Source organism: Lactuca sativa, chromosome 2, assembly GCF_002870075.4.
Source record: "Lactuca sativa cultivar Salinas chromosome 2, Lsat_Salinas_v11, whole genome shotgun sequence".
Classification (NCBI taxonomy): domain Eukaryota; kingdom Viridiplantae; phylum Streptophyta; class Magnoliopsida; order Asterales; family Asteraceae; genus Lactuca; species Lactuca sativa.
In genome coordinates this window covers 151524365-151551267 of record NC_056624.2, presented here as the reverse complement: position 1 = coordinate 151551267, position 26903 = coordinate 151524365, and the positions used below count along the sequence as shown (strand labels likewise).

General features: G+C 35.1%; 3 protein-coding genes and 1 long non-coding RNA gene across 4 annotated transcripts; 3 read left to right on the top strand and 1 right to left on the bottom strand.

Annotated features, from left to right (window-relative positions):
• The first annotated feature begins 826 nt into the window (after nt 1-826).
• On the top strand, nt 827-2894 carry LOC111918873 (uncharacterized). Its single transcript, XR_002859361.3, has 4 exons — nt 827-1202; nt 1652-1794; nt 1891-2249; nt 2344-2894. It is a non-coding gene; the product is annotated as an uncharacterized LOC111918873 (long non-coding RNA).
• A 777-nt stretch (nt 2895-3671) lies between these two features.
• On the bottom strand, nt 3672-7194 carry LOC111918893 (ras-related protein RABH1e). The gene is made up of 6 exons (XM_023914510.3): nt 6902-7194; nt 6182-6268; nt 5931-6019; nt 4819-4930; nt 4640-4730; nt 3672-4040 (listed from the first exon to the last, which is right to left on the bottom strand). Exons 1-6 carry the CDS (start codon nt 7021-7023, stop codon nt 3672-3674), a joined length of 870 nt encoding a protein of 289 aa, XP_023770278.2. The 5' UTR covers nt 7024-7194.
• Nucleotides 7195-17589: 10395 nt separating this feature from the next.
• Nucleotides 17590-18549, top strand: LOC111918932 (uncharacterized). The gene is made up of 2 exons (XM_023914553.1): nt 17590-17830; nt 18011-18549. The coding sequence occupies exons 1-2, from the start codon at nt 17590-17592 to the stop codon at nt 18547-18549; spliced, it is 780 nt and encodes a 259-aa protein (XP_023770321.1).
• A 6554-nt stretch (nt 18550-25103) lies between these two features.
• LOC122196620 (secreted RxLR effector protein 161-like) lies at nt 25104-25687 on the top strand. The gene is made up of 2 exons (XM_042899730.1): nt 25104-25143; nt 25227-25687. Exons 1-2 carry the CDS (start codon nt 25104-25106, stop codon nt 25685-25687), a joined length of 501 nt encoding a protein of 166 aa, XP_042755664.1.
• The last annotated feature ends 1216 nt before the right edge of the window (nt 25688-26903 follow it).

The window sequence follows — 26903 nt, the reverse complement described above, 5'->3', positions numbered from 1 at the left end:
GTAAATGGGACTATTTCTTTCATGGAGTCATCAAGTAGGTTGCTATATCTTTCAATTGGTATATCTTTCAATAATCATAAGTGTTTTACTATTTCTTTAAAAAAAACGCAACAACAGTTACTGTAACTTTATTTCGTAGAGGAACCACAACTATAACTTTATGTTAAATAGGGACTGCTAAACTAGTAGTCAAAAAAAGTAAAACACTGAAAGGACTATAATACCACTGGCATGAGAAATGAATCATGGAGATAGAATCGATAGCCGAGGGTTCATATTTTCCCTATAATCGATTACTACACTGGTGCTCAGGGATGCGATATGGCTTGAGAGGAACCAGAAATTTAAGGGCTCTCTATTATTTATTACAGAGGTTAACGTTGGTGGTGGTGGTGGCCGACATGGACATTAACGGTGGTGGTCGTTTTAGAGATTATCGGTTGGTGTTACTCTTGAAATCACAATGAAAGAAATTAGATTTTGTGTTGCTCGTGAGATCAAAGGAAAGAAATTAGATTTGGATTTATTAATTTTTTTTATAATATAATTACATGCCGTCTATTAGGTTTTAATAGTTTTAATTTGTTTATTTATTTAATTTTTTTAATATAACTACATGTCGTCTATTAGGTTTTAATAGTTTTAATTTATTTATTTATTATTATTATTATTATTTTTTATATAAATTGAAAAAAAATCATATTTGTATAACAATTTTTAATTTAATTCAACCTAAATTCAAGTCAAATTTGGGCACATGTTTTTCATGTGAATAACATGGACATTAACGGTGGGGTCTGCTTCAGCAACCTTCCCTATTCTTCTTCTTTTCTCTCTCTTTTTTTTTATTATTATTTTTGATAGAAATCGATGGGGTTTTTGGGTTGCTTTTTGATAGGGAATGAAAGAAACACAAACGTTGACCTCTGCCTCTCATTTCATTTATTGGATGTGTTTGTCGATTTCTTTCTACTTAATCCTTCAGGTTGGTTTTTTTTGGGCTTTAGTATGCCTTCCATGTGTTCGATGAAAGTTCTATTTGAACTTTAACTCATACAACTGCTTATCTTGATTCATTGTAACAATTCCTTTTTTTTTACATTTGGTTGTTTTACTTGCCAACGCTACCCTACAAGCATCTCATCCTACATATTGCTTCAACATGTCCACCAGTTTCTCCTTTTGGTGCCATTATTCTTCAGGTAAGTCCTTCATTTAGAATATGTACGTTAATCTTCGTTATTTTCTTTTGTATTTTAATTTTAAATTCATATTTGGGTTTGATTTCAAGGATCAAAAGTTGCTACAACTAATTGAGTATATGAAACTATTAGTAAATGCTATTGATGTTCTTTTTGTTTTTCTTTTTTCCCGAATTGAGATGTTTCTACTGTGATTTGATCGGGGCACGAACAATTCTATCCTGTATATTAGAGTTACACTTAAAGAAACAAAATTACAAACATGCTTAAAAGGTTAGCTGCTATAGACTTGTGGGGAAGGGTACCTAGGCCATTTTGCATGTTGAAATAAGTTAAGAGAGAGTATGGTCAACTGATTTTGATTTTCATGGATGAAAGTTTCTCATTTGAATGTATTATATTCAACTCTAACTAAAAAAAAATAGTTTTTTTTCTGATATTGATAGCAGTGGAACCATAGATTATGGTGAGTTTCTTGCTGCAACTCTTCACCCTAACAACCTGGAGAGAGGGGAGAATTTGCTTTCTGCTTTTGCATTCTTTGATAACGATGGAAGTGGATACAATGATCCAAGAAATGGATCAAGATAATGTAATAACTTAACTATTTACTAAACTATCATATTATTATTTCTAATATTAGTTATTATAGTTATATTAAATCATAAATTATTATTGATTGTTGCAGGATTGACAAATTGATTTTGGGGAATTTGCTCCGACTATGAGGAAGGGTAATGGTGGAATTGGGAGAAGAACCATGAGAGGTAACCTTAATTTAAACTTAATGTGAACTTGTAGGTGGTGTGTCACCCAAAAGTCAACTGCAAACTAAAGTCAACAGCAGTGAAAAAATTGACATTACTATTGTTATTATTATTATTTCTTTGTTTTTAAACGAAATGGGGTTAACATTGAACTAGGATATATATACATATAAATATATTTGACTTTGTCTTTGTTTATGGGCTATGGTGACTTGGCTACTTGCTACATTCAAAATTGAAAGTCAATCCAAAAATGTGAAGCTTAGATTTGAGCCTAAGGGTAAATGTTTTTATTTTTTTATTTTTTTTTTATTATTATTTTTTAGCTTGTGACCATATGCCCCTAACCATTTGTTTTGACAAATTTTATGCAGGCTTACAATAAGTAACAACGACAGAGTCTTCTCTGCTAATTAAGCTGACTATTTTTGTCTTGGAGCCCTTACAGTGACATGACAAATTATCAAGATAGGTTCTTAAAGTGGCAATCAAAATATGAGACGTTGTTTAGTTCCATCAATACATAATTTGAAACGGATATTTTAGTTCTCAATGGAGTATTATAAAACGAATGATTGGAAAAAAAAAAATCTCTTCTACCATGATGTGTTTCTGGTACATGAATCTTTATTTATTTATTTATTCATAATTGGTTCGTTTTCTGCTATTTTATGGTTACTACCGTAAGGGCTATGTTGTAATTTCATATGGTTGGAATATTTGCAGATAGAAACCAAAAAATATAACCGAAAAATGTGATTTTTAAAAAGATCCAAATTTCATGTGGTCAATAATGATGATCATAATATAATTTTGAAAAGGTTTTTCATATTTTTAACAAGTTGTCATGTTTAATCTTTTTGGTATATTGGTCAACAGGAGGATATTCTTCACAAAGAAGCCTAATTCAACAAAAGGGACAAAAGACGGCTTTAAGAAACTTTTTGACCCAGGCGGAGCATGGGCTCCTTTTCTAGTTACAATTAAAAAGATGTTATGAATCTAATTACCTTATGATTCAAAACTTTTATGATCCTTAAACTTTAAAACTTGAACCTGCCCTTCAAAAAACTCAAAAATAGTAAAATAAAAACAAGAGAAAATGAAAATAATGCATGAAAGTAAAGATTATTTGACATTAACATAATGCATGAAATGAATGACACCACTCCAAGCTTAAGATTAAACATCTTCATTGATGTTAAGAAAGGGCGAGATCTATATATGGGTTGTTTTGTGTATTTCATTATAAGGGATGTCAAATATGCATCTTTGAAACATAGTACAGACCTTGTTGGAACTTTGCTCTATAAAATTACAATATGGGACTTATCCCACATTGGTGGAAGAGAAAACCTTTCCCCACAACGTATAAGGTTTGTCCCACTCATTTATTCAAATGGACCAAGTAATGGGTTAAGCAAATTGGGTTTGGGTTGTGGTGTTGGACTAGTCTAATTGGGCTAGTAGTAGGTTTGGATTATTAAATACTAACGGTCAAAGATAGGGCCTTGGGCCTTTGGGCTCTTCTTGACTAAATAATATTTTTTAATATATATAATCCGAAATTAATTAATTTTTTTTATTAATTCAGTGAAAAACAAATTCTGATAAATTCAAAGCCTCGGGTTGTCTCTTGAGAATCGTCTTTGTTTATTGTCTTTGGCTAGACTTCATGATTCTTTCTTCTTTGTGGATTATTTTACGTTAGATTGACCTCAGTTTGGCTTGGAAACCACTCTTTAGCTTCCAACTTTCCAACCAATGCAACTAATTGCTCAATAGCTTTCTCGAGATTCTTTAAACTCGCCTGGGTATCCTGTATGTATTGTTGTTGTGTGATCACGAGATTCTTCACAATATCCTCTAATGACTCACATGTGCTACTCGCTTGAGGTGTGGGTACTGCAAGTTGCGGGTGTTGAGGATGAATATCCTGTTCTTGAGGTCGATTTGGTGGTGTCTGTTGAGATTCTTGTGGTGATGGTTGTTGATTACTTAAGTTAGGACTCGGATTATCATGGGGTTTCATATATTCTCGCACATTTGATATAATCCTAAAGAAGACATGCTAAGATTGGAAAAGATAACCAATATTAACCTAGAGAATCAATGAAGGAATGATTCTTGTAATTAAGACAGCCTCATTGGAGAACTGAAGATGAATAAAAGATTGTGTATAAGTTGGGGCTAGCCCACTTGGCTGATACGGGGTAATGGAAGTTTAAAATAACAAGTAATTAGGAGGTCTTGGTTCAATTCCAAAGAGAAGAGAAAAATATATAATTATTTATCGTTTCAAAATAATAATAATAATAAAATAAAAGATTGTGTAATGTTAGAAAAGTCTTATTATTTTGTCATGGTTTATGAAAAAATCATAATTTTTATTTTTTGAATAGAAACTCTTGATTATCTATTATTTTTCCAAAATTAACAGAAAAGTCCTTATTTTTTTAATTGAAAATAATAAATTATCATGTAAAATTAGATAATCGAGATTCATCTATTCAAAAATAAAAGTTGAGATTTTTCATTATGTAGGAAAAAAAATTTGAGACTTTTCTAACAATAACCCTATTAAGTTAAAACTAATAAAAGTAAGAAATCCCAAATATTTAGCATACCTACTTAATTTGGAATATTTCATAGAATTTTACAAATTTTTACCCTAACATTGAATCCATCTTTTGCACTGGTTTCTACAAACATACACCCGAATTTACGAGCTTGATTGTCTCCTTCTTCTGTTGATACTTGCCTGTTTGACCACAAAAATTGGTAGACCAAAAAAAAAAACTACCATCTTAAATGTATAAATTTAATCCGATTAAAAAGTAATGACACACCTTTTGTCAACAAGGTCGGTTTTGTTCCCAACAAGGACTATAACCGCATCATTTCCACGCTTTGTACGCACATCCTCTATCCACGTTGAAATGTTCAAATATGACTTTCGATCTGAAATGCAACAAATTAGGGTAACTTTAAAATCATAAAGGGATTATGCTACAAATAGTCATTCTTTGGGGTCAAATACCAAATTTTAAACATACAAAATTGTATTTCCAGATATAGACATGGATTCTGTAGAGCACCATCTAAGGGCTCCGCGGAATCGACTTAATCTCCTATTGTACGGACGTGTAAATAATGTTATTCTGTGAAAATGACAAAGAAAATATATTGTTTGATAATGTGAAAACGTTCAATCTTACATAATTATTGTCATTATCACATATTCTCACTAATTAAATCATCTATAAGGTTATTGTAGACTTTTTTTTCTTATTCTCATTCTGTCATAATGTTTGAGTCATATTATGTACGAATGAAAATGAGTGAAAAATGATGTGTGAGAACAAAAATGAATAAAAAAATAGTGAGAATGCATGAAAATTGTTATAATTGTGCGAGGTTGAAAATATTCACATTAATAAACAACATATTCTCTTAGTAATTCTCATAGAATAGCATTGTCCACACGTCTGCACAATATATATATATATATATATATATATATATATATATATATATATATATATATATATATATATATATATATATATATATATATATATATATGAAGAACAATTTCGCGGAGCTACCTCCGCGGAATGAACTTTTGCTTCACATAATCGATTTAATCTCCGAGGAATTGATGTGAAAAAAAATCTGAAGAACAATTCCTCGGAGGTAGCTCTGCGGATTCGTTCTTCAGATTTTTTTTTTTTTTCACATCGATTCCTCGAAGATTAAGTTGATTCTACGGTGCATTTGGAGGATGCTCTGCGGAATCCATGTCTATATATAGAAAATATGATTTTTTATATCTAAAATTTGAAATTTGCACCCAAAAAGTGACTATATCGATCCATTTCCCAATCATAAATAGGAGATACTGTGACGCTTATCATTAAAAAAACATGTAATACTTGTTGAGGTAGGTGCTACCACTTACTGGTAACATCATATACAATAACTATGTATGATGAATCTGCAATATAACTTGGAATCAGATTCCTAAATCTCTCTTTCCCACCAGTATCCCTGAAATGTGGTTAGATGTAATGAAATAATGTATTCAACGTAAAGGTTATTTTCATATACTTGTTGGCCAAACTCGCAATCTCCCAATATACATCCACATTACTTCATATACAAATGATAAGTGAGCGAGTTTATAGAAACAATTAGCAATTAAGAACATACCAAAGTTGTAACCGAACTGCAAAATCTTCAAGGTGCACTGTTTTCGACAAGAAATCAATGCCAATTGTAGGCTGCAATATTAAACACCTTAATTTAGAGAAACAAACTTCAGAATTATTCTAGATTAATCTGCATAACCTGTATGCTTGAAATTATTCATCTAAATATCGAATAGTGCAATGCAAAGTTAGTTAACCTCTCCGATTAACACATATTATAGGAAAAAATTAAACCCCGTAACATATCATATTGTAAGTCTCTCATGAACTCATCCATGACTAAATTTAAAAATTATATATAAGGGCTCATGTATGACCTTTAGTTAACCTTATAGTAATAAGAACACATTCATGCTTTGATGCTCATCACTAGCTAGTAAGTGGTGCATATATTCAATGCTCAGATATGCTAACGATCTAACCTGACCCATGATCCATAAGCTAATAATTTGTTACAGGAACCATAATCAAACTATCAACATGTTTATTCAACTCTTCTCATAATTAAAAAATGAGAAATAACTTATAATATAAACTAAGATTCAAGGTTCTTTGTTTATGGCCATTGTTCTTGCAATATTTTGTGTACACAGTTTTTATCAATCTAACCTCAATTCTAAACAAGTACACCCTTATCCAATAACAAAATTCCAACCGAACCACATGTCTAAATAATATCCACATATGATTACCACAAAACATAGCATGAATCCGGCTGAACTGTATCTGATAGGTGCTGTCGAATTTGTCATAAGTAAATCTGATAATAATGCTGGTTTTGCCGACGGATTCATCGCCCAAAACTGTTAACTTGTATTTGAGAAGGGTTGACACACCCGCCATTGATGAGTTCTTTCAAATCACGATCAAAGCGATCAGATCTCAAATTTTTGATGAAAACTGAAATGTGAAAGAAGATGGAAATTCGGAGGAGATAGATGATTAATTATAAAATAAGGTTTGATCATCAGTTAGTTATTATATATATGAGTGGGAGAAAAAAAAGCGCCAACTATACGAATTCAGACGACAAGCTTAAACCTCGCTCATGATTTCTTGTTTAATGACTTGCAAAGAAAGATCGACGAAATTACATATATGGTCTCCGTACTTTATAAAAAAATCACAGGTTCCTATTTTTTATGATTATAGTCCCTATGGTTTAAGTTTGTTGCATGAATGGTCCTTATGTTTTCATTTTTTTACAAATTAATCTAAAATTGCTATTTTACCCAGAGTTCTTATTAGTTTTATTCTTTTATACTTTAATTTAATTTAATAGAAAGTTATAGTTTTAGTCCATGTGGTTTACACAAATTTGCACTTTCAGTCTATTTTTTGAATTGTGGACATGGCTCTTATCTAAGCTAAAACTTGTCTTTCTTCTCTTTCAGATGTCAACTCCTAACGATGCTTCTTGTTCCTGCTCCAACAACAACAACTTCTCGCTTTTGAACATCTGCTCGAGGGTTACTTTTGATGCCACCAATTATAATGATTGGATGTGTAACATCAAAATGGCTCTACATTTTGAGGACAAAGAGTACGTGCTCGAAAAGGAACTTCTCGAGATTGATGAAACCAAAGCTACTTTCGCAGAACTAGCTGTGTATAGGAAGCACTACAATGATGCAACCAAATTGTCATGCATCATGGTGATTACAATGACTCGTGAGCTTCAAAGGTTCTATGAGGATTACTGGACATACGAGATGAACAAGGACTTGATGGAAAATTACCATAAACGACCTCGTCAAGAGAAGTATGAGGTAGTAAAGTCCTTCATCACTAGCAAGATGAAAGATGGAGAGTCCGTCAATAGCCACGTGCAAAGAATGCAACGATGCGTGGAGCACTTAGTAAGGCTGAATGTGAACTTTGATGAGGAATTGGCTATTGATATAGTCTTTCACTCATTGCCCAGTTGTTATGATCAGATTATCCTAACTTATCATCTGAACAACCAAGAGACCACATTGGCTCAACTTCAGAACCTCCTGCGAATTGCTGAAGCAAGAAGAAGGGAAAAGGTGTTGCCTCCACCCCTGCTGCTACTCCTGTCTTGGCCATTGGGCAAGGAAAAGGGGAGAAGAGGAAAGGTCCTCCTACCCCCCCCCCCCCCACCACCTCTGATCCTAAAGGGGCTACTTGCTTTTACTGCCACGAGAAAGGGCATTGGAAACGAAGCTGCCTTAAGTACTTGAAAGACATAAAGGATGGCAAGGTGAAGCCAACCTCGGTAGGTATTTACACTATCTTATCTAAAAACTCATTATATTCTCATTCTTGGGTCCTTAATATAGGATGTGGTTTTCATATTTGTTCTGATTTGTAGGGGCTAAGAAAAAGTGAGGATGTGGAGCATGGGAGAATGAACTTGATCATGGGCAATAGGCAATCATCACCTGTTACCAAGATTGGAGTTTATAACTTAGTGCTTAGTATTGGGTTATGTTTGGATTTGAATAGTTATTGCTACTCATCATAGATGACAAGAAACATTATTTCATTTCATGCTTTATATAAACAAGGTTTTAGATATTCTTTCAATAATGAGAATATATCTATTTTTGCTTTTAAAAATGGTGTATTTTATTTTGAAGCATTACCTTGTGATGGCGTGTATGAAACTATGATGGTTGTAGACAACTTAGGTAATAGGGTTTTACAAATTGATTTGTCTAATGGTTTAAACAAATCATGCTTGTGGCATTGTCGTCTTGGACATGTCAACAAAAAACGCATCGCCCAAATCCAAAAGGATGGAGTGCTGGAATCGTTTGACTTAAGGTCGGATGATACATGCGAATCTTGTTTACTTAGAAAGATAACAAAATCACCTTTCATTGGTTCTTGTGAAAGAGGTGAAGGATTTTTAGATCTCATACACACAGATGTGTGTGGTCCCTTCAGATCCACCACAAGGGATGCAAATCGATTTTATGTGACTTTTACTGATGATTATTATAGATATGGCTATATCTACTTAATCAAGCATAAGTCGGAAACCATTGAAAAGTTCAAAGAGTTCAAACAAGAAGTCAAGAATCAATTAGGCAAGAAGATCAAGATGCTCAGATCCGATAGAGGTGGTGAGTATCTTAGTATCGAATTCCATGACTACATCAAGGAGTGTGGAATAGTTTCATCATTGACATCTCCTAGGACACCACAACTTAATGGTGCGGCTAAGAGGTGTAGTTGAACCCTGTTACACATGTTTTGTTCCATGATGAGTCGAGCTTCACTTCTGATCTCATTCTGGGGGTATGTCGTAGAGACTACCACCCACATTCTTAATATTGTCCCAACAAAGAAGGTTGTCAAAAACACCTCACGGGATGTGGACAGGGAAGGTTCCCTCGCTGGCACATATCAAGATTTGGGGTTGTGAAGCTTTTGTTAGACGAGATACCTACGACAAGCTTGAACCTCAAAGTAGGAGATAAGTCCTTTGGATATTTGCTTTATAGACCTAGTGCCAACGTGGTTTTTGTAGCATGAAGGGGAGTCTTTCGCAAGAGAGAACTCATATGCAAAGAGGACAGTGGGAGTACAATTGATCTTGAAGAAATTCAAGAGTCAAACGATGAAGAAACCTCTAAAAATGCTATGGCTCAACCCGAGGAAGAAATTCTAGTTCAACCAATTGACGAGTCATTACCTCTTAAATGTTCCAGCAGAGTTAGAATGCCACCTGACTTTTATGGTTTTGATATTACTACAGATGACGATACATTTATCATTGATAGTACACTAGTAAATTTAGATGAACCTTCTAACTACAATGAAGCTATGGCGAGCCCTGAGTGTACCAAGTGGAAAGAGGCAATGAACATTGAGATCAAGTCCATGTATGACAACCAAGTTTGGAATTTGGTTGAGAATGTACCAGGTCAGAAGACGGTTAGGTGCAAATGGATCTTCAAGAAGAAGATCTACATGGATAGAAAGGTACACACTTTCAAATCTCGATTGGTTACGAAGGGCTTTAATCAAACCCCAGGGGTTGACTATGATGAGAACTTCTCACCAATAGCTAATATTAAATTTATTAGGGTAATTCTATCCATAGCTGCGTTTCATGACTATGAAATTTGGCAGATGGATGTCAAAACTGATTTCCTTAATGGGAAGTTAGATGAGGATGTTTACATGAGGCTGGCAGAGGGTTTTGTGGATGCAAAATACCCCAATAGAGTGTGTAAGCTTGAGAAATCAATGTATGGATCGAAACAAGCTTCTCGCAGATGGAATCTTTTCTTTGACGAGAAAGTGAAAGAGTTTGGCTTCTTTAGAAGTGAATATGAATCTTGTGTATATGTTAAATCTAGTGGGAGTATAGTGACCTTCCTGGTATTGTATGTTGATGACATACTTCTCATAAGAAACAACATTCCAACTTTCAAGATGTTAATTCTTGTCTTGGAAAGTGTTTTGCTATGAAGGATCTCGGAGAGGATGCCTATATTTTAGGGATAAGAATTTTGAGAAACAGGAGTAAAAGACTAATTGGAATTAATCAATGTATGTATTTGGATAAAGTGTTAAAACGTTTTAGCATGGAGAATTCCAAGAAAGGAGAACTATCTATCAAGAGTAATACCAAACTGAGTAAGTCTCAGAGGTCGAGTATTGATGCAGAGATAGCAGAAATGAATCGAGTTCCATATGCTTCTGCCATTGGAACGATCATGTATGCTATGACAAGTACTCGCCTTGATATGACTTTTGCTTTGAGCATGGTTAGTCAATATCAGGGAAATCCGGCTAGAGATCATTGGATAGTGGTCAAGAATATTATTAAGTATCTGCGTGAAACTAAGGATTGGGTCCTTGTGTTTGGTGGAAGTGATGACTTAAGAGTAACTAGGTATAGTGACACCAGCTTTCAAACAAATAGAGACAACTTCTGTTCTCAATCTGGCTGGGTGTTTACCATTAATAAAGGAACAGTGACTTGGAAAAGTTCCAAAAAGGATATTGTGGCTGATTCTACCTGTGAAACAGAGTACATAGTAGAAAGTGAAGCATCGAAGGGCATTATATGGTTGAAGAACTTCATCGGAGACCTTGGAGTTGTGTCGGCCATAAAGGAGTCAATGGAGATTTTTTGTGATAATGAAGGAGTTGTTGCCTCGACAAAGGAACCGAGAGATCATGGTAGATCAAGACATATCGACAGAAAATAGTATTTTATCATACATAGAGTAGAAGAAGGACACCTCGACGTGAAGAGGGTACCATCGGAAGAGAATCCTGCAAATCCCCTCACAAAGGGTCTAAGTAGGGTTAAGCACGTTTAGCATGCAAGGAGCATTGGTCTGAAAGATGATATTAGTTTTAGTAGTTAGATAGATATTTAGAAACTTGTAACAAAGTAAATGTAATTGGCATTTGATAATTAAATAATGGAGATTTATTTATGAGTATTGTTTACTATCTTTTGTCAATTGTTTATTATTGTGTTTCATTTTGCATGTTTTACTTCCCGAATAATTAGATTATTCAAACATCCATAGTCGATCTTTGGAAGTAAGTAATGAATCAAGACTGTCATGAATTTGATAGATTGTCTAAAAAGTTTTAGACATAGCAATGAGTTTGTTGCAATATTCATGAGTTTTTGAAATAGGGATTTAAGTATTGGATTAACCTACGCTTATAGAATTACTTCATGGAATTTATCACTAGTAATTCTGAGACGATAATATCTTATAATCTTTAAAAGGAGATATATATGATTTTTTGTTTACGAGTTGATTGTGCATTGATAATGTGTAAACTTATCTGTAACTTGATGTTATAAAACACATTGTTGTGCATGATCTAATGAGTAACTAGTACAAGCATATAAGTCAAAGTTTATATGTTCCTTTTGCCCTAATGGGAAATGCGATATCTTAGGTCCCTCGATGATTTGGTGTTCACTTATAGTGTCGGGCCCGGCCACGACTAAATTGATATGTTCGATTGGTAGTTCTTTATCAATACACATTAGAAACCAGGAAATAAAGTATTGGACAATGAGATTGATTAGGTTTCATGTCATTTGTCCACATGATATCTTGCATAATGGAGGATTATATGTTTACTTATATTAGAACACGTAACTAACTAGGTTAGAGTTCGTCAGCGACTTTGAGAGCTACAATTTGCTAATCAGTTTTTGAAGTTATACTGGCAACTATAGTTTTTAGACTTATCCAAGTGGGAGACTGTTGGACTAGGTGTCTAAGCCTATAAATATAATTGGTATATACTTGAATTGATAGTAGCACAGTCCTTTTGGGTTGCCCTCATAACTAGCAACTAGACAGGATGACTTTTGGAGAAAGGTTGAATTTATTATTCTATTAATAAATTGAAATAAATAATTTGTTAATATATTATGAGAATCATATATTAATAAGAAATTATGGTGTTTAATTAATATTTAATCAGAAATTAATTGGAATTAATTTTGGGATTAAAACAATTAATTAAAAATGCAGGGGTTAAAGTGGAATTGTTCAATAGTTGAGCAAGAGTTTCCAGAACCTTCCTAGGGAAGGCTTGGATGGTTTTCCTAGGTATATTCTAGGGTTGCAAGAATATCCCATGTAGATAATTAAGGTGGTGGATAATTGACTAATTTGAATTAATAATATTATATTCAAATTAAGGTTATCCAGGGCATCCTATCTGCACTATAAATAGACCCATTTGCCTTACAATTTTCATCCACTAGAAACCCTATAAGGATAGCCAAAATTCTCAAGCTCTCTCTCCTCTCTTCTCTCTCATCCTGTTGCTTGTTTTGAGTGTGATCTACTAGAGGCATGACACTCGTGACGCTTCCTCTCAAGGTTCAAGAAGAATTAGATTTTCATTGTTGTTGCTACATAACAATCAAATGTATGTTTACTAACCCTAGTTATGATTTTCGAAAATAATATAAATCTCCTAGGTTTTTCTATTTGATGTTCAAATGTTGTATGTTCAATTAGAGAAAACATAGATCCAAGAATTAGGGTTGCATGCACACATAGGTTTTTGTTTGTTATGCTCAAAACCCCTCACTTTCCTCGTTGGTATCCACTTGAGAGAAGATAGCTTGCCAATGTGTCATACCATAGCCTAGGAGCCTACTTTAATCCATAGACAGCTTTATCAAGATGATACACATGATCTAGAAACTCTTCATTTTCAAACCCTATAGGTTGTTTTAGAAAGACTTCTTCTTGAAGATCTCTATGTATAAAGGCAGTCTCATTGTCCATCTGGTAGAGTTTAAAGTTTTTGAAAGAGGCAAAAGCTAGAAATAGACGAATTGCTTCAAGTCTTGCAACCGGAGCAAATGATTCATCATAGTCTAAGCCTTCAAGCTGACAGAACCCTTAAGCTACAAGCCTAGATTTGTTTCTTATAATGATTCCATCTTCATCCATTTGTTCCTAAAAAACCCAACAACTACCAATGATAGTCTTTCCTTGAGGTTTAGGAACAAGAGTCCACACACGATGACATTCGAATTCAATTAGCTCATCCTGCATCGCCTTAATCTAATCCACTTCTTTCAAGGCATCAACAATAATATTTGGTTCGATCATTGAGACGAAGTTTACAAACATGCAGAAGTTACTGCTGACTTTGCTGCGAGTGAGAATACCAGAATTTACATCTCCAATTATTTGAGATTCAGAATGATTTTGAAGGATTCTTGGATTAGAACTTTCATTTGTATTGCTATGGGTAGACACTTCCTGATTTGATGATTCAGCTTCTTCAGTAAGAACAGGATGATCTTCACAGATAGGTTGAGAACTTATTAATTTATCAACATTGGGAACAGCAGGATCAGCGTCATCTAATAAGAGCTCAGGAACAAGGTATGGAGGACTGTAAGTAAGTTCATTTAGAATTGGCGAGGGGTGATCAACTCGATCATGAATGAATGAGTCCTGATCAAAGGTGACATGAATTGTTTCTTCAAAAATTTTCCTTGAAAGATTAAAAACTCTAAAAGCCTTGGAAACGCTGGAGTATCTTAGGAACACTTCTTCATCAGCTTTAGCCTCAAACATCGAATGTTGATCTCTTTGATTCAAGATGTAACAAACACATCCAAACACATGAAAATAAGAGATGTTTGGTTTCCTTCTTTTCAATAGCTTATAATCCATTTCCCATGACGTTTAAAAATAATAGAACATTTTGGGTATACCACGATGTATTGACAGCTTCAGCCTAAAATGACAATGAAATACCAGCTTCAACAACCATAGTTCTTCGAGTTTCAATGAGAGTTCTATTTCTTCTTTCTGCAATACCATTTTGTTGGGGAGTTCTAACTGCCAAAAAGTTCTGAGAGATTCTTGAGACTGAGCAAAAATCTTCCAAAGAGGATTTTTTAATTCAGTTCCATGATTACTACGTAATTTCCTTACTTTGTGATCATAGAGGACTTCCCACTACTTAATGAGAGCAATGATTTCATCAGCGGCATGACTCTTCTTTCTTAAAAAAACTACCCATGTAAACCTTGAAAAATCATCCAAAAGGACAAGAGTATAATTCTTCTCGGCTCTTGACTTAATCGGAACTGGTCCAAAAAGGTTCATATGAAGAAGATGAAAAGTTTTGATGATTAAAGAACAGGACTTTGGCTTGAATGAAGACTTGGTTTTCTTCCCTTTTTCACACGTTGAGCACAGTTTGTCCTTGACAAATTGAATCTTAGGAATTCCTCTCATAAGTTGATTCCCTGCAACCCTTGAGATGTTATTGAAGTTCAGATGTGATAGCCTTTTGTGACATAACTAATTTAGATGAGATTGCGCACGTGAGAAGAAGCAATGACAAAGAGAGTTGTTAGCAGAAAACGTATCCAAAAAATAAATTTCGTTTTGTCGATTTGCAGTAAGAACAGTGATGATCTTTTTACCAACAAATTCTCCTTCTCTCTTGTTAAAGAGAACTTTATAGCCAGCTCACACAGTTGACTGATAGAAATGAGATTATGTTGAAGACCTTTCACATAAGAGACATTTTTAAAAACAACATAATTGCACTTGATGGATCCATATCCCTTTGTATCTCCTTTGCGATTATCTCCATATGTAACTGACATACTATCCTTCTTTATGAAATCTTCCAGGAGAGACTTGAGTCTTGTCATATGTTTTGTGCAGCCGCTGTCTAAATACCAAATATGCTCTTTACCCTGAAACTAAGATGTACAATAAGTCCATATATATATATATATATATATATATATATATATATATATATATATATATATACACACACACACACACACACTAAAATACACTGACCCATTTGCAAAGGATCACTAAGAAAAGATGTTATAACAATCATCAGGGAGACAGTTCAATGAGTTTTTCTTTTTGATCCACTTATCATTTCGATTGATGATATTATCAGCATGAACAATGTTCTTTTCAAAAGTGCACTCGTTAACTTTGTGAGAGGCATCACCACACCGATAACAAACTCTAATTCTAGGATTCTTTCCTTTAACATTAGATTTTGATTTCTTTTCAACTGTTGAATCTGAAGAGCTTTGACTATTTGACTTAAGAATTCTTGATTTAGTTCTGGAACAAGGAATGTCATAAATGGTATACTCATATACTACCATGTCATGAGACTCATGATCCTTTAAAGAGTTATCAGGAGTAGAAGGCTTTGATTGATCTTCAGGTTCAGAATTGCTAACTGATCACTGAGGAAACATGTTAAGATTTTTTTTACATAATAAACTTCACCATTACATATAGGAAACATTAGCAAAATCTTAGTTGAGGGAAGAACATACTCATGATAAGAAGGTTGGGGAGAAGGATCAAGAGCAGATAATTTAGAAGCACATTTAGTAATTCCATCAGAATCAGTAGAGCGGTGAGTATTCATTAAAGTTTGATTCATAAAATAAGAACTCACAAATCTACTCGTAAATTCTTCTTTTAAGCAGACAACTTTATAAAAGATTTGTTTAGTTTCAACGTTGGTTAAAGAAACAACACCTTTTATATGACCTCCAAGAATTTTCTTACACTGATCTAGAATCTTAGCATTAATGATTCTTATGAAATTAAGGTGAGAGGATACCCAGTAATTCAAAATAAGTTGAGTGCGATTAGCATGATCAACAACTTTTTCTTTTCAATGTGAAGAAAATTATTGGTTAGCGAGATACAAGTGTTTTCTTTTTTTAAAATAGAAAGAGATTTTTCTAGAGAGGAGAGTTTTTCTTTGAGGATATTTAGCTCAAGATTGAGAGAGGATTTTTTCTTTATTTGAGATCCATAAATTGAAACATAAGAGATCGATCGTGTCATCTTTTTCGATATTATCAATAGAGGAAAGCTTAACATGATTTTTTTACCTGATATGTTGACGTATCGTCCCATTCTGACTTGAGGTCTTTAGCATTGTAAGGAGAATCAACGTTAAGTATCCTAACATTGGGATGTGAAGTATCGATGTGAGATTCAACAACCTGAGCCATGAGTCACTTAATTTCATCGTCTGAAGAGTTTTCTTTTTCGAAAGCAAAAGATAGAGTGGTCATCATCTCTTAATCAGTTGAGCAGTTTTAGACCAAATGATAGACAAAAGAAAAAGGAGTGAGTTTCCAATAGAAATTCTAGCCTTTCCATCGAGATTCAACATCCTTTTCTCTTCCTTGTTATAACCGGGAATAGATTTCCATTTCAGCTTACCGCCAGATGCACCATCGATGGATGATTGATGCATAGCAGATATAGGACATTTGTTGATGATGTCGAGCATATCGAAATCCATGAACTCTAGAACTTCCATGGCCTTTGATTTTTAATCATAGAAGTTGTGATTGTCAAATGGAGGGATCTTGTTATAGACAGTTGACTTTGGAATGAAAGAAGTTGACATGATTACTTGAGTGTATCACAAACCCGCTTTGATACCAATTGAAGGTTTGTATCGATTGGATACATTTCAAGTATGAATAACAAACGTAAAACTAATCCAAGGAAAATAATAAACAGAAAGTAAATAACATAGAAGTTATCCAATTTGTTCTTTCACCAAGAAAGAGTTTTTTCTTCACCAAGAAGACGGGTGTGTCACAAAGTTAGTTGACACAAAGCCACGATCACAACACTAGGATTTTCCCTAATGTTGTATATATACATGTATATCCCACGATCACAACAGGAGCCCTAGCAGTGAGGAACCGAGCATTGCAGTTTCAGTAAGGGGAGGCCAGAGTTTCAAAAGATGTTGTCGTATGTATGTTATCTTCTGTATTTTTCATGACTTATTATCAGTACATATATATATATATATATATATATATATATATAATTGCTTTGGAATTTTGTGTTGGTATGTGTAAGCAACATCCGAGCCTTAGGAGATACCATGGACGAAGCATATATTGTGAAAAAATGGATTCGTGCTGTACAAGGAAAATTCGTGCAAATTGCTTCAATAATTGAGCAATTCGCAGATCTTGAAACAATAACTATCGAAGAGGTCATCGGGAGATTAAAAGCTCATGAAGAGAGGGTGTGTGATCAAACTGAAACTGATGATAAAAAGTTACTTTTAACCCATCAAGAGTGGGTAGAGAAGATGAAGGAAAAAGGCGAAAACTCTAAAGGTTCAAAGAAGTCTTACCATGGCAACAATAACAACTCATGAGGTCGTGGAAGATAGGGAAAAGGTAGAAATAACAACCAAAGTGGAGCTTATCGAGGTGGCAGTTCAAATCAGCCCCATAATGGTGACCGGGTAACCTCCGACCAAGACAAAAGTAACATTCATTACTATAATTGTCAAGATTATGGGCACTACGCATCCGAATGCAAGAATCCACGAAAAGAGAGAAGTTATAACAACAAAAACAACGAGGCATGCCAAGTTCAAGACAAGAATGATAACAAGTCGGCTTTATTATTAGCTAACTGCAGCATGACGGAAGAAAAAGAAGAAGTGTTTTTAAGCAAGCAAAAAGTAGCACCCAAGCTAAGATTAATGAGAGATGATTCAAGCCACACCAATATTTTTTATATAGACAATGGAGCTAGTAATCACATGACAGGCCACAGGGACAAATTTAGAAATCTTAATGATTCCATCCAATGTATTGTTCGTTTTGGAGATGGTTCTGAATTTTGCATTGAAGGTAAAGCATTGATTCTATTACAATGCAAGAACAACAAACAAATATTATTACAAGATGTTTATTATATACCTAGCTTGTGCACGAACATCATTAGTCTAGGCCAACTCGCAGTAAAAGGTAATAAAATTTTGATGTTGGGTCTGTTTCTTTGGATATATGAAAAAGATGGAAAGCTTTTAATGAAGGTAAACTAATTGCCTAATCGTCTCTATAAAACTAGCCTTTAAATTGTACCACAAATGTGTTTGACTAGTGAATCTCATGTATCGTCATGGCTTTGGGATGCTCGCCTTGGGCATGTCAACTTTCTAGCACTTAAGATGATGTCGGAAACAGAGATTGTGAGTGGTTTACCTGGTATTAAAAAACCAACCAAGTTCTGCGAAGGATGCTTAGTCGGAAAGCAAACTCAAAACTCTTTCCCCACTGAAACACAATATAGAGATTTAGACAAGTTAGAGCTCATTCAAGGTGATTTATGTGGTCTATTCTCACCTCCCACACCATCAAAATTCGTTACTTCTAAAGGTTTTCGTACAATTGTGGAGAATAAAACAGGTAATAAATTGAATACCTTTCATACAGATTGTGGGGGTGAGTTCTTATCAAGCCATTTCAGCACCTACTACGCTGAAATAGGTTTCAAACACCACTTTACAACCCCATATACCCCCAACAAAATGGAGCGGTAGAGAGGCAAAATCGAACAGCTGGAGAGATGGCTAGATACATGCTAAAAGAGTTGAACGTACCAAATTTATTATGGAGTGAAGTCATACGTCATGTAATATACACTCTTAATCGTGTAACAAAAAAAACCTTGAATGATGTAACACCTTACGAAACTTGGTCTTGAAGAAAACCGAAACTTGAACATCTAAGGGTATCCGGATGTGTCGCACATGCTAAAGTTTCCAAATGACACCAAAGTAAGTTGGAAGATCGAAGTAGAAAGCTTTTCCATCTTGGGGCTAAAATAGGCAGCAAAGCATATAGGTTGGTTGATCTTGAAGCTGAAAAAATTTATACTATTAGAAATGTTGTACTTGAAGAAGATTGAGCATGGAATTAGGAGGAATCAAGCAAGTTTCACACTACATGTACAGTTGAACTCATAGATGATCAACCTAACAATGATGAGCAGAAGACTTCATCTCATACTACACAACCAAGTCAAGATGAACCAGTTCACTCACCGTACACCTTATCGTCAGAAGATTCAAGTTCGAGTGATGAAGCTTCTATACGACTCATATCACTCAATGATATATGCCAATTGTGAAGCAATGTTACTATTTCATGAAGGTGGAACCGAGTCATTCACAATAGCTCAACAAGATGAAATTTGGTTAAAATCAATGAAAAGTGAAATTGAAGCAACAAGGAAAAATAAAACCTGGAAGCTTGTTGACTTGCCGCCAAACAGGAAACCTATAGGTGTAAAATGGGTTTACAAAGTAAAAAGAGATCCCAAAGGTAATATAGTGACAAATAAGGGGAGACTTATGGCTTAATAGCATTAAACAAACACGTGTATATTACTTTGTGAATTAGTCTTTCAGTCAAATAGCCATAGCAGATATGTAGGAGTTTATATCTCCACTTTAGTTATACTTTCCTGTATGTGTATTTAAACTGATGTACCCCTCGTATCTGATAAACAAGAAATTGAAGATATAAAATTTCATTCAATATCTCTACTCTTTATGGTATCAGAGCTTATAATACTTTGATTTTTCTTCGCTATGGCATCTGCATCTCCAAGCATTCTCAATCTGGCTACTACCACAGCCCCCACCTTGAATTTTCAAATACCAAAAATCACTGTGAAACTTGATCGCACCAACTACCCACTTTGGTGCACAAATATTATCGCATCCCTTGAAGCCTTCAATCTGGAAGATTATGTTCTGAATCCTCAACCACCGACTGAAACAATAACTGTTCCTGCTGTTGCAGCCATTCCAGCCACTGACTCTACTCCGGCGGTTGCTGCTGTTCCTGCCACCACAACACCAAACCCCGATTATGTTGTCTTGAAGAAACGTGATAGGTTTGTCTTATTATGGCTCAAATCCACAATGACGGATCAAGCTCATGCTCCGGTTGCCCGCTCAAACTCTTCTTACACAGCGTGGCAAACTATTGAGACTTTGTATCAAGCTCAAACTAGGGCTTGTCATATGCAAATAAGAAATCAACTTCAAACTCTTACAAAAGGGTCAATGACCATGATGGAATACATTGAAAGGAAAAGGTCATTGGCTGATTCTTTAGCAGAGAACTTACGCCCAGTTCATGAAGAAGACCTAGTCAACTACATTCTTGCTGGCTTGGACTCATCTTATGGTAGTTTCATTACTGCTTTTATGATGAAATCTGAAACTCTAACAGTTGATGATCTCATAGGTCTTTTGTTACAGGAAGAAGCTAGACTTGAACAAGATCATGCTCGCCTTGCGTCCGTCTCACAAGCCCCCACTGCCGCCCTAACTGTAAATCGATCAAATCATCGCTCATCTCACTCCTATGCCGGTCACGGATCAAGTACTCCATCAAATGTTGCTCAAAGGGAAAATTCTTCTAATGCAAATCGTAGCTCTGACCAGAGGAGACGATGCCCAATTTGTCAAATATGTACTAAACCTGGTCATGAAGCTATTGATTGCTGGAAAAGGGGAAACCAAATAGATTTTCCATCTAGAAGGCCCAATCCTAAAGCAAACCAGCACCAAACTCTTTTAGCCCATCAGCACAGCCCATCATCTATTGATCCAGCTTGGTATTTTGATACTGATGCTACTGATCATGTTTCTCCAGACATTACCAAGCTGAACATAGCTGATTTATACACAGGGGATGAAAAGCTTCAAGTAGGAAATGGTAATCACTTGTCAATTTCTCATGTTGGCTCATCTTCTATATCTCATCTAAAATTGCCAAATGTATTAATTGTTCCTAACATTACTAAAAATCTTCTTAGTGTTTCAAAATTGACAGAAGATAATGATGTTTATATGGAATTTTGGCATAAATCATGTTCTGTTAAGACATTTCAGGGACAAACAATCCTTCAAGGGGATAAACATGAAGGCCTTTATCGACTACCTCCCTCTCATACTCACAAAGCTTTTACCGGTAGTCGCACCTCACTTCATGGATGGCACAAGCGACTTGCACATCCACATGAACCGCTTCTTCGACGTTTAGTTTCTACATTCCATCTTCCCGTGTCTACAAATAAATTTCCTACGGTTTGTGAGTCGTGTCAACTAGGAAAAAGTCATAGACTTCATCTCCCTAGTTCTCATGTAACATCCTCAAAACCATTTGAAATAGTTTATTATGATGTTTGGGGACCTTCCCCTGTTTTTTCTTTTAATGGAAGTCGCTATTTTGTCTTATTTATTAATGATTGCACTAAATTTGTATGGGTTTATTTCTTATCACAAAAATCTCAAGTTTTTGAAACTTTCTTACAGTTTCGAACAATGATAAAAACCCAATTTCAATGTGATATCAAAAGTTTACAGACTGACTGGGGGGAGAATATCAAAATGTTTCTAAGTTTCTTCATCAGCGTGGTATTTCACACCGTCTCTCTTGTACTCATACTCCAGAACAAAATGGAGCTGTCGAACGTCAAAATCGAGTCATTGTTGAAAAAGGTCTCACCCTTCTAGCTCAATCCTCACTTCCTCAATTTTTTTGGGAACATGCTTTCAAAACTACTACCTATCTACATAACCGAACCATCACTCCTAGTCTAGCTTATGAGTCACCATATCAACGTTTATACCACAAGATACCCGATTATGATTTTTTAAAAACCTTAGGATGTCTTTATTATCCATATTTGAGACCATATACCTCATAAAATTGACTTTCATTCCAAACCTTGTATTTTTCTTAACTATAGCGCCTCTCATAAAGGTTATATATGCCTTCATCCACACACCTCTCGTATATATATTTCACGTCATGTCATATTAATGAGGATTTCTTTCCTTATCAACATTTAAACAAACCTCAACAATCAAGTAACGATCCCAACACATCCACATCTTCTGATCCTTCACCTACAGTTGTCATTGAAAATCCAACCCAAATTCCTAATCCACCAAGCTCAGCTTCTTTCATTCCTTCAACCAGCCCATCAGGCCCAACTATCACCCCTGGTCCACCTATTACTTCGTCTAGCCCATCAGTCTTTCCTTCTACAAACCCTTCATCCCCTGTCCCTCAGTTATCACCACACATCTCTTCTAATACTTCCCAACCTCCGCCAACTACATCCATTTTTCGACCAGCTGAAAATAGCCAACACTCGATGGTCACCCATGCATGCATAAACTCTCTCAAACCCAAGATATTCACTGTCGATCTTTCTCATAACCTTACCATTGAACCTCGCCTTTTTCTCACGCAATTAAACACAAATGTTGGCAAGATGCGATGCGATCAGAATATGAGGCTCTCATGAAAAATAACAGGTGGTCACTTGTTCCTTATCCTACTAATGTCAATATTGTTGGTTCTAAGTGGATTTACAGGTTCAAGATACGATCGGATGGTACAATTGACAGATACAAAGCGCGACTAGTTGCTCAAGGTTTCAGTCAAGAAGAAGGCGTGGACTATTTTGATACGTTCAGTCCGGTCATTAAACCGACAACAATTAGACTGGTGCTATCGATTGCTCTCTCTCAAGGCTGGTACATTCGACAATTGGATATCAATAACGCCTTTCTTAATGGCGGTCTATCAAAAGTGGTGTATATGAAACAACCAAGGGGCTTTGAAGATCGAAATTACCCTCATCATGTCTGTCGTTGAATAAAGCTCTTTATGGCCTTAAACAGGCACCGAGAGCTTGGTTTACAAAGCTCAAAAATTATCTAGTCTCCCATGGCTTTCGTGCTTGTCAAGCTGACACCTCGATATTTGTTCATATTACTCCTACTGTTACCATTTATGTTTTAGTCTATGTGGACGATTTGATTATCACAGGTACTAATAATCTTCAACTTCAAGTCTTTATTGATGAATTGAATCGGATATTCTCACTCAAGGATCTTGGAGACCTGCATTTTTTTTCTTGGGTTACAAATTCACAAGACTAAATCTGAACTAACCTTGTCACAACAAGCATATGTCACAGGTATTCTCAACAGGAGTAATATGTCATTAGCTTCACCTATGTCTACACCTGCTGATCCGTCAGTCGACTACAAAAGGTTGGTGATCCGTTTAGTGATCCAAAGTTATACAGGCAAGTAGTAGGGTCACTTCAGTATGCAACAATCACTAGACCTGACATTGCCTACTCAATAAATCGTGTGTGTGTCAATTTATGCATTCACCAACAAATCGACATTGGCAAGTTGTCAAACGTATTCTAAGATATCTCAAGGGAATGATTACTCATTGTTTACACTTCACACCTACTAAATCCAAAGGATTACATGCCTTTTCTGATTCTGGGTGGATTTCTGACACAGATGACAATCGATCACAATATGGTTTTGCTATTTTCCATGGTTCAAACCTCATTAGCTGGACTTCTAGAAAACAAAAAGTTGTTGCAAGATCTAGTACAGAAGCTGAGTATCGATCTCTAGCTTATACCACTGTTGAACTCATGTGGCTAAAACAGTTGATTATTGATCTTCAAGCTCCAATTCACACTCCACCACTATTACTTTGCGATAATGTAGGAGCCATTTTTATGTCCAAGAACCCTGTTATCAGTACTAGATCAAAGCACATTGCTTTAGATTTTCATTTTATTTGAGAGCAAGTAGAGGATGGTGAGCTAAACATATGTCATGTGTCCTCTGTTGATCAATTGGCAGATATATTCACCAAACCCTTAGGCAAAGATCGTGTTTCATTTCTTCGTTCCAAGCTTCAAGTTCTTCCCGCTCTTGAGCTTGCTGGGGGGTAATAGCATTAAACAAACACGTGTATATTACTTTGTGAATTAGTCTTTCAGTCAAATAGCCATAGCAGATATGTAGGAGTTTATATCTCCACTTTATTTATACTTTCCTGTATGTGTATTTAAACTGATGTACCCCTCGTATCTGATATACAAGAAATTGAAGATATACAGTTTCATTCAATATCTCTATTCTTTATGGCTAAAGGATATGTGAAAAAAACCCAGCATAGACTACGATGAAGTGTTTGCACCCGTTGCTCGAATTGAAACAATATGGATTTTACTTGCTCTCACTAGTATAAATGGCAGGAAAATACACCATCTTGATGTTAAATCAGCTTTCGTGAATGGAGAACTTGATGAAGAAGTTTTCGTTTCACAACCTAAAGGTTTCGTGAACAACCAACATCCCCAAAAAGTGTATAAGCTGTTAAAGGCTATTTATGGTCTTCGACAAGCTCTAAAAGCATGGAATTCTCGAGTCAAAAAATACTTGAAAAGTCTTGGTTTTGTCAAATGACCAAGAACATGCGGTTTATTCAAGGAAGAAGAATTTAAATTTATTAACAATTGGTGTATATGTTAACGACTTAATTGTTACTGGTAGCTATGATGATGACATCACCAATTTCAAAGAGAAAATGAACAAAGAATTCGAGATGAGTGATTGGGGAATGCTTGCTTACTACCTTGGTTTGGAAGTGACTCTAAATAAAGGAGAAATTTGCTTAATACAAAAGGCATATGCAAAAAACGCTTCTTGAAAATTTTGGGATGAGTGACTGTAATTCTTCTAAATATCCCATGGAATCAAAGTTAAAATTGAAGAAAGATGAGAAAGGCAGTTAGTAAATCCAACAGATTATAGAAGCCTTATGGGTGCATTGAGGTATCTCACACATTCTCGTTCTAAAATTTTCTTTGCAGTGGGAATGGTAAGTAGGTTTATGAAGAAACCCATAAGTATGCACATGCAATTCGTGAAACACATACTAGGGTATGTAAAAGGAAAACTTGATTTTGTCTTGACTTGTAACAAAGGAGATAATGAGAATGTGATCACAGGATACACTGAGATTGATCTAGCTAAGGATGTTAATGACAGGAGGACCACGGTTGGAATGGCTTATTACCTTAATGAGAATCTTGTGACATGGTGCTCACAAAATCAACAAACATTTGCATTGTCTTCATGTGAGGCTGAATTCATGGTTATAGCCATTGTAGCTTTTCAAGGAAAATGGATACGCCATATGATCCATGCTTTAACTGGAGTTCTATCTGATCTGGTTGTCCTTCACATTGATAACAAGTCAGCTCTCAAATTGATGAAAAACCCTATAACATTGTGTTTCGGTTTAATATTTTTAGAGGAATATAAATATTAGAATAATTGATTATATTCAAATAAGGAGTCTTTAGCCTTTTAATTGATTTAAAATATATTTATAGGATTTTGCTACATAATGGTCAAATAATTAACTATATGAATAAATAATAATAACAGTGATAATAGAAATAATAATCAAAACTAAAAAAATATATAAAATATAATAAAAGGATTATTGGTGATTTAATTAAATAAATTAAATTATTTTGATTAAATTTATACTTGTATGTCTAGGGTGCAAATTGGTATTTTCAGAAACCACTTTGGTTAAGTTATGTTGAAGTTAGGGTATATTACTTCGTTATGACAAATCCTAGGGATTGGACTTGCCAAGTTTCAGAACTTCGTTGTCTTCTTCTGTATTACCCTCACAAGTGCGCAGCATGTCATTTTCCCCTCTCTAGGACCTGCAAGGACTCGACCTAAAAGGCATTAAACCCAACCATAATTATCAATATATATCCTAGCATTGAAGACTTTAGGGTTTAGGGTGAGTGAGAAAGTCGTTGGGTCTGTCAAGAGTGGGTGTGTATGTTTTGTTGTGTGTGTATCTCGTTGGAGAAACAAGAAAAGAGAAAAGTTCTAAGAGGGAGCTACAATTTATCGACGACGGGAACTGTTCATCGGAGAATGTCACTCAAGCAAGCAGGAACTGATGGATGATTCAGGTCAATTCCTTCCTAGCAACTGAAGGGAAATCTCGGATGTGGTTAGGTCTAGACATCGTCGAGCCTTCCTTTCGTTTTTTTGCCTCACCTTCATCTCCATAGGTGTTGTTGAAACATCGATTCTAGTGTAAAGAAGGCAGTGGAAACGAAGAACCGAAGATGCAGCTTTGGTTGGTTAATCCTTGCATTAAGTGTTGTCCATTATGGGCGTTGCTGGAGTAGCTAATGTCGTTGGAATGGAAGAAGGGTGCCGACGGAGGGAAGAGAATGGTCTTGCTAGATATCAACGCTATCAGGAGGTATACAACTGATTATTGCTTATCATATATTGGAAATTAGGTTTAATTTAGATGGGTTGAACAATGAACTACTAAAATAATTGGGCTTAGCTAGTGATTTTGGGTTAAAGTGAGCATCATTACATATGAGGTAGAAAAAACTTTACCTATGGGATATGGACTAATTCAATCTAAACAAAATGATTATCAAGATTTCAATTAAACAGAAAATATTTATGTAAATATGATTTGGTTTAATTATTCATAG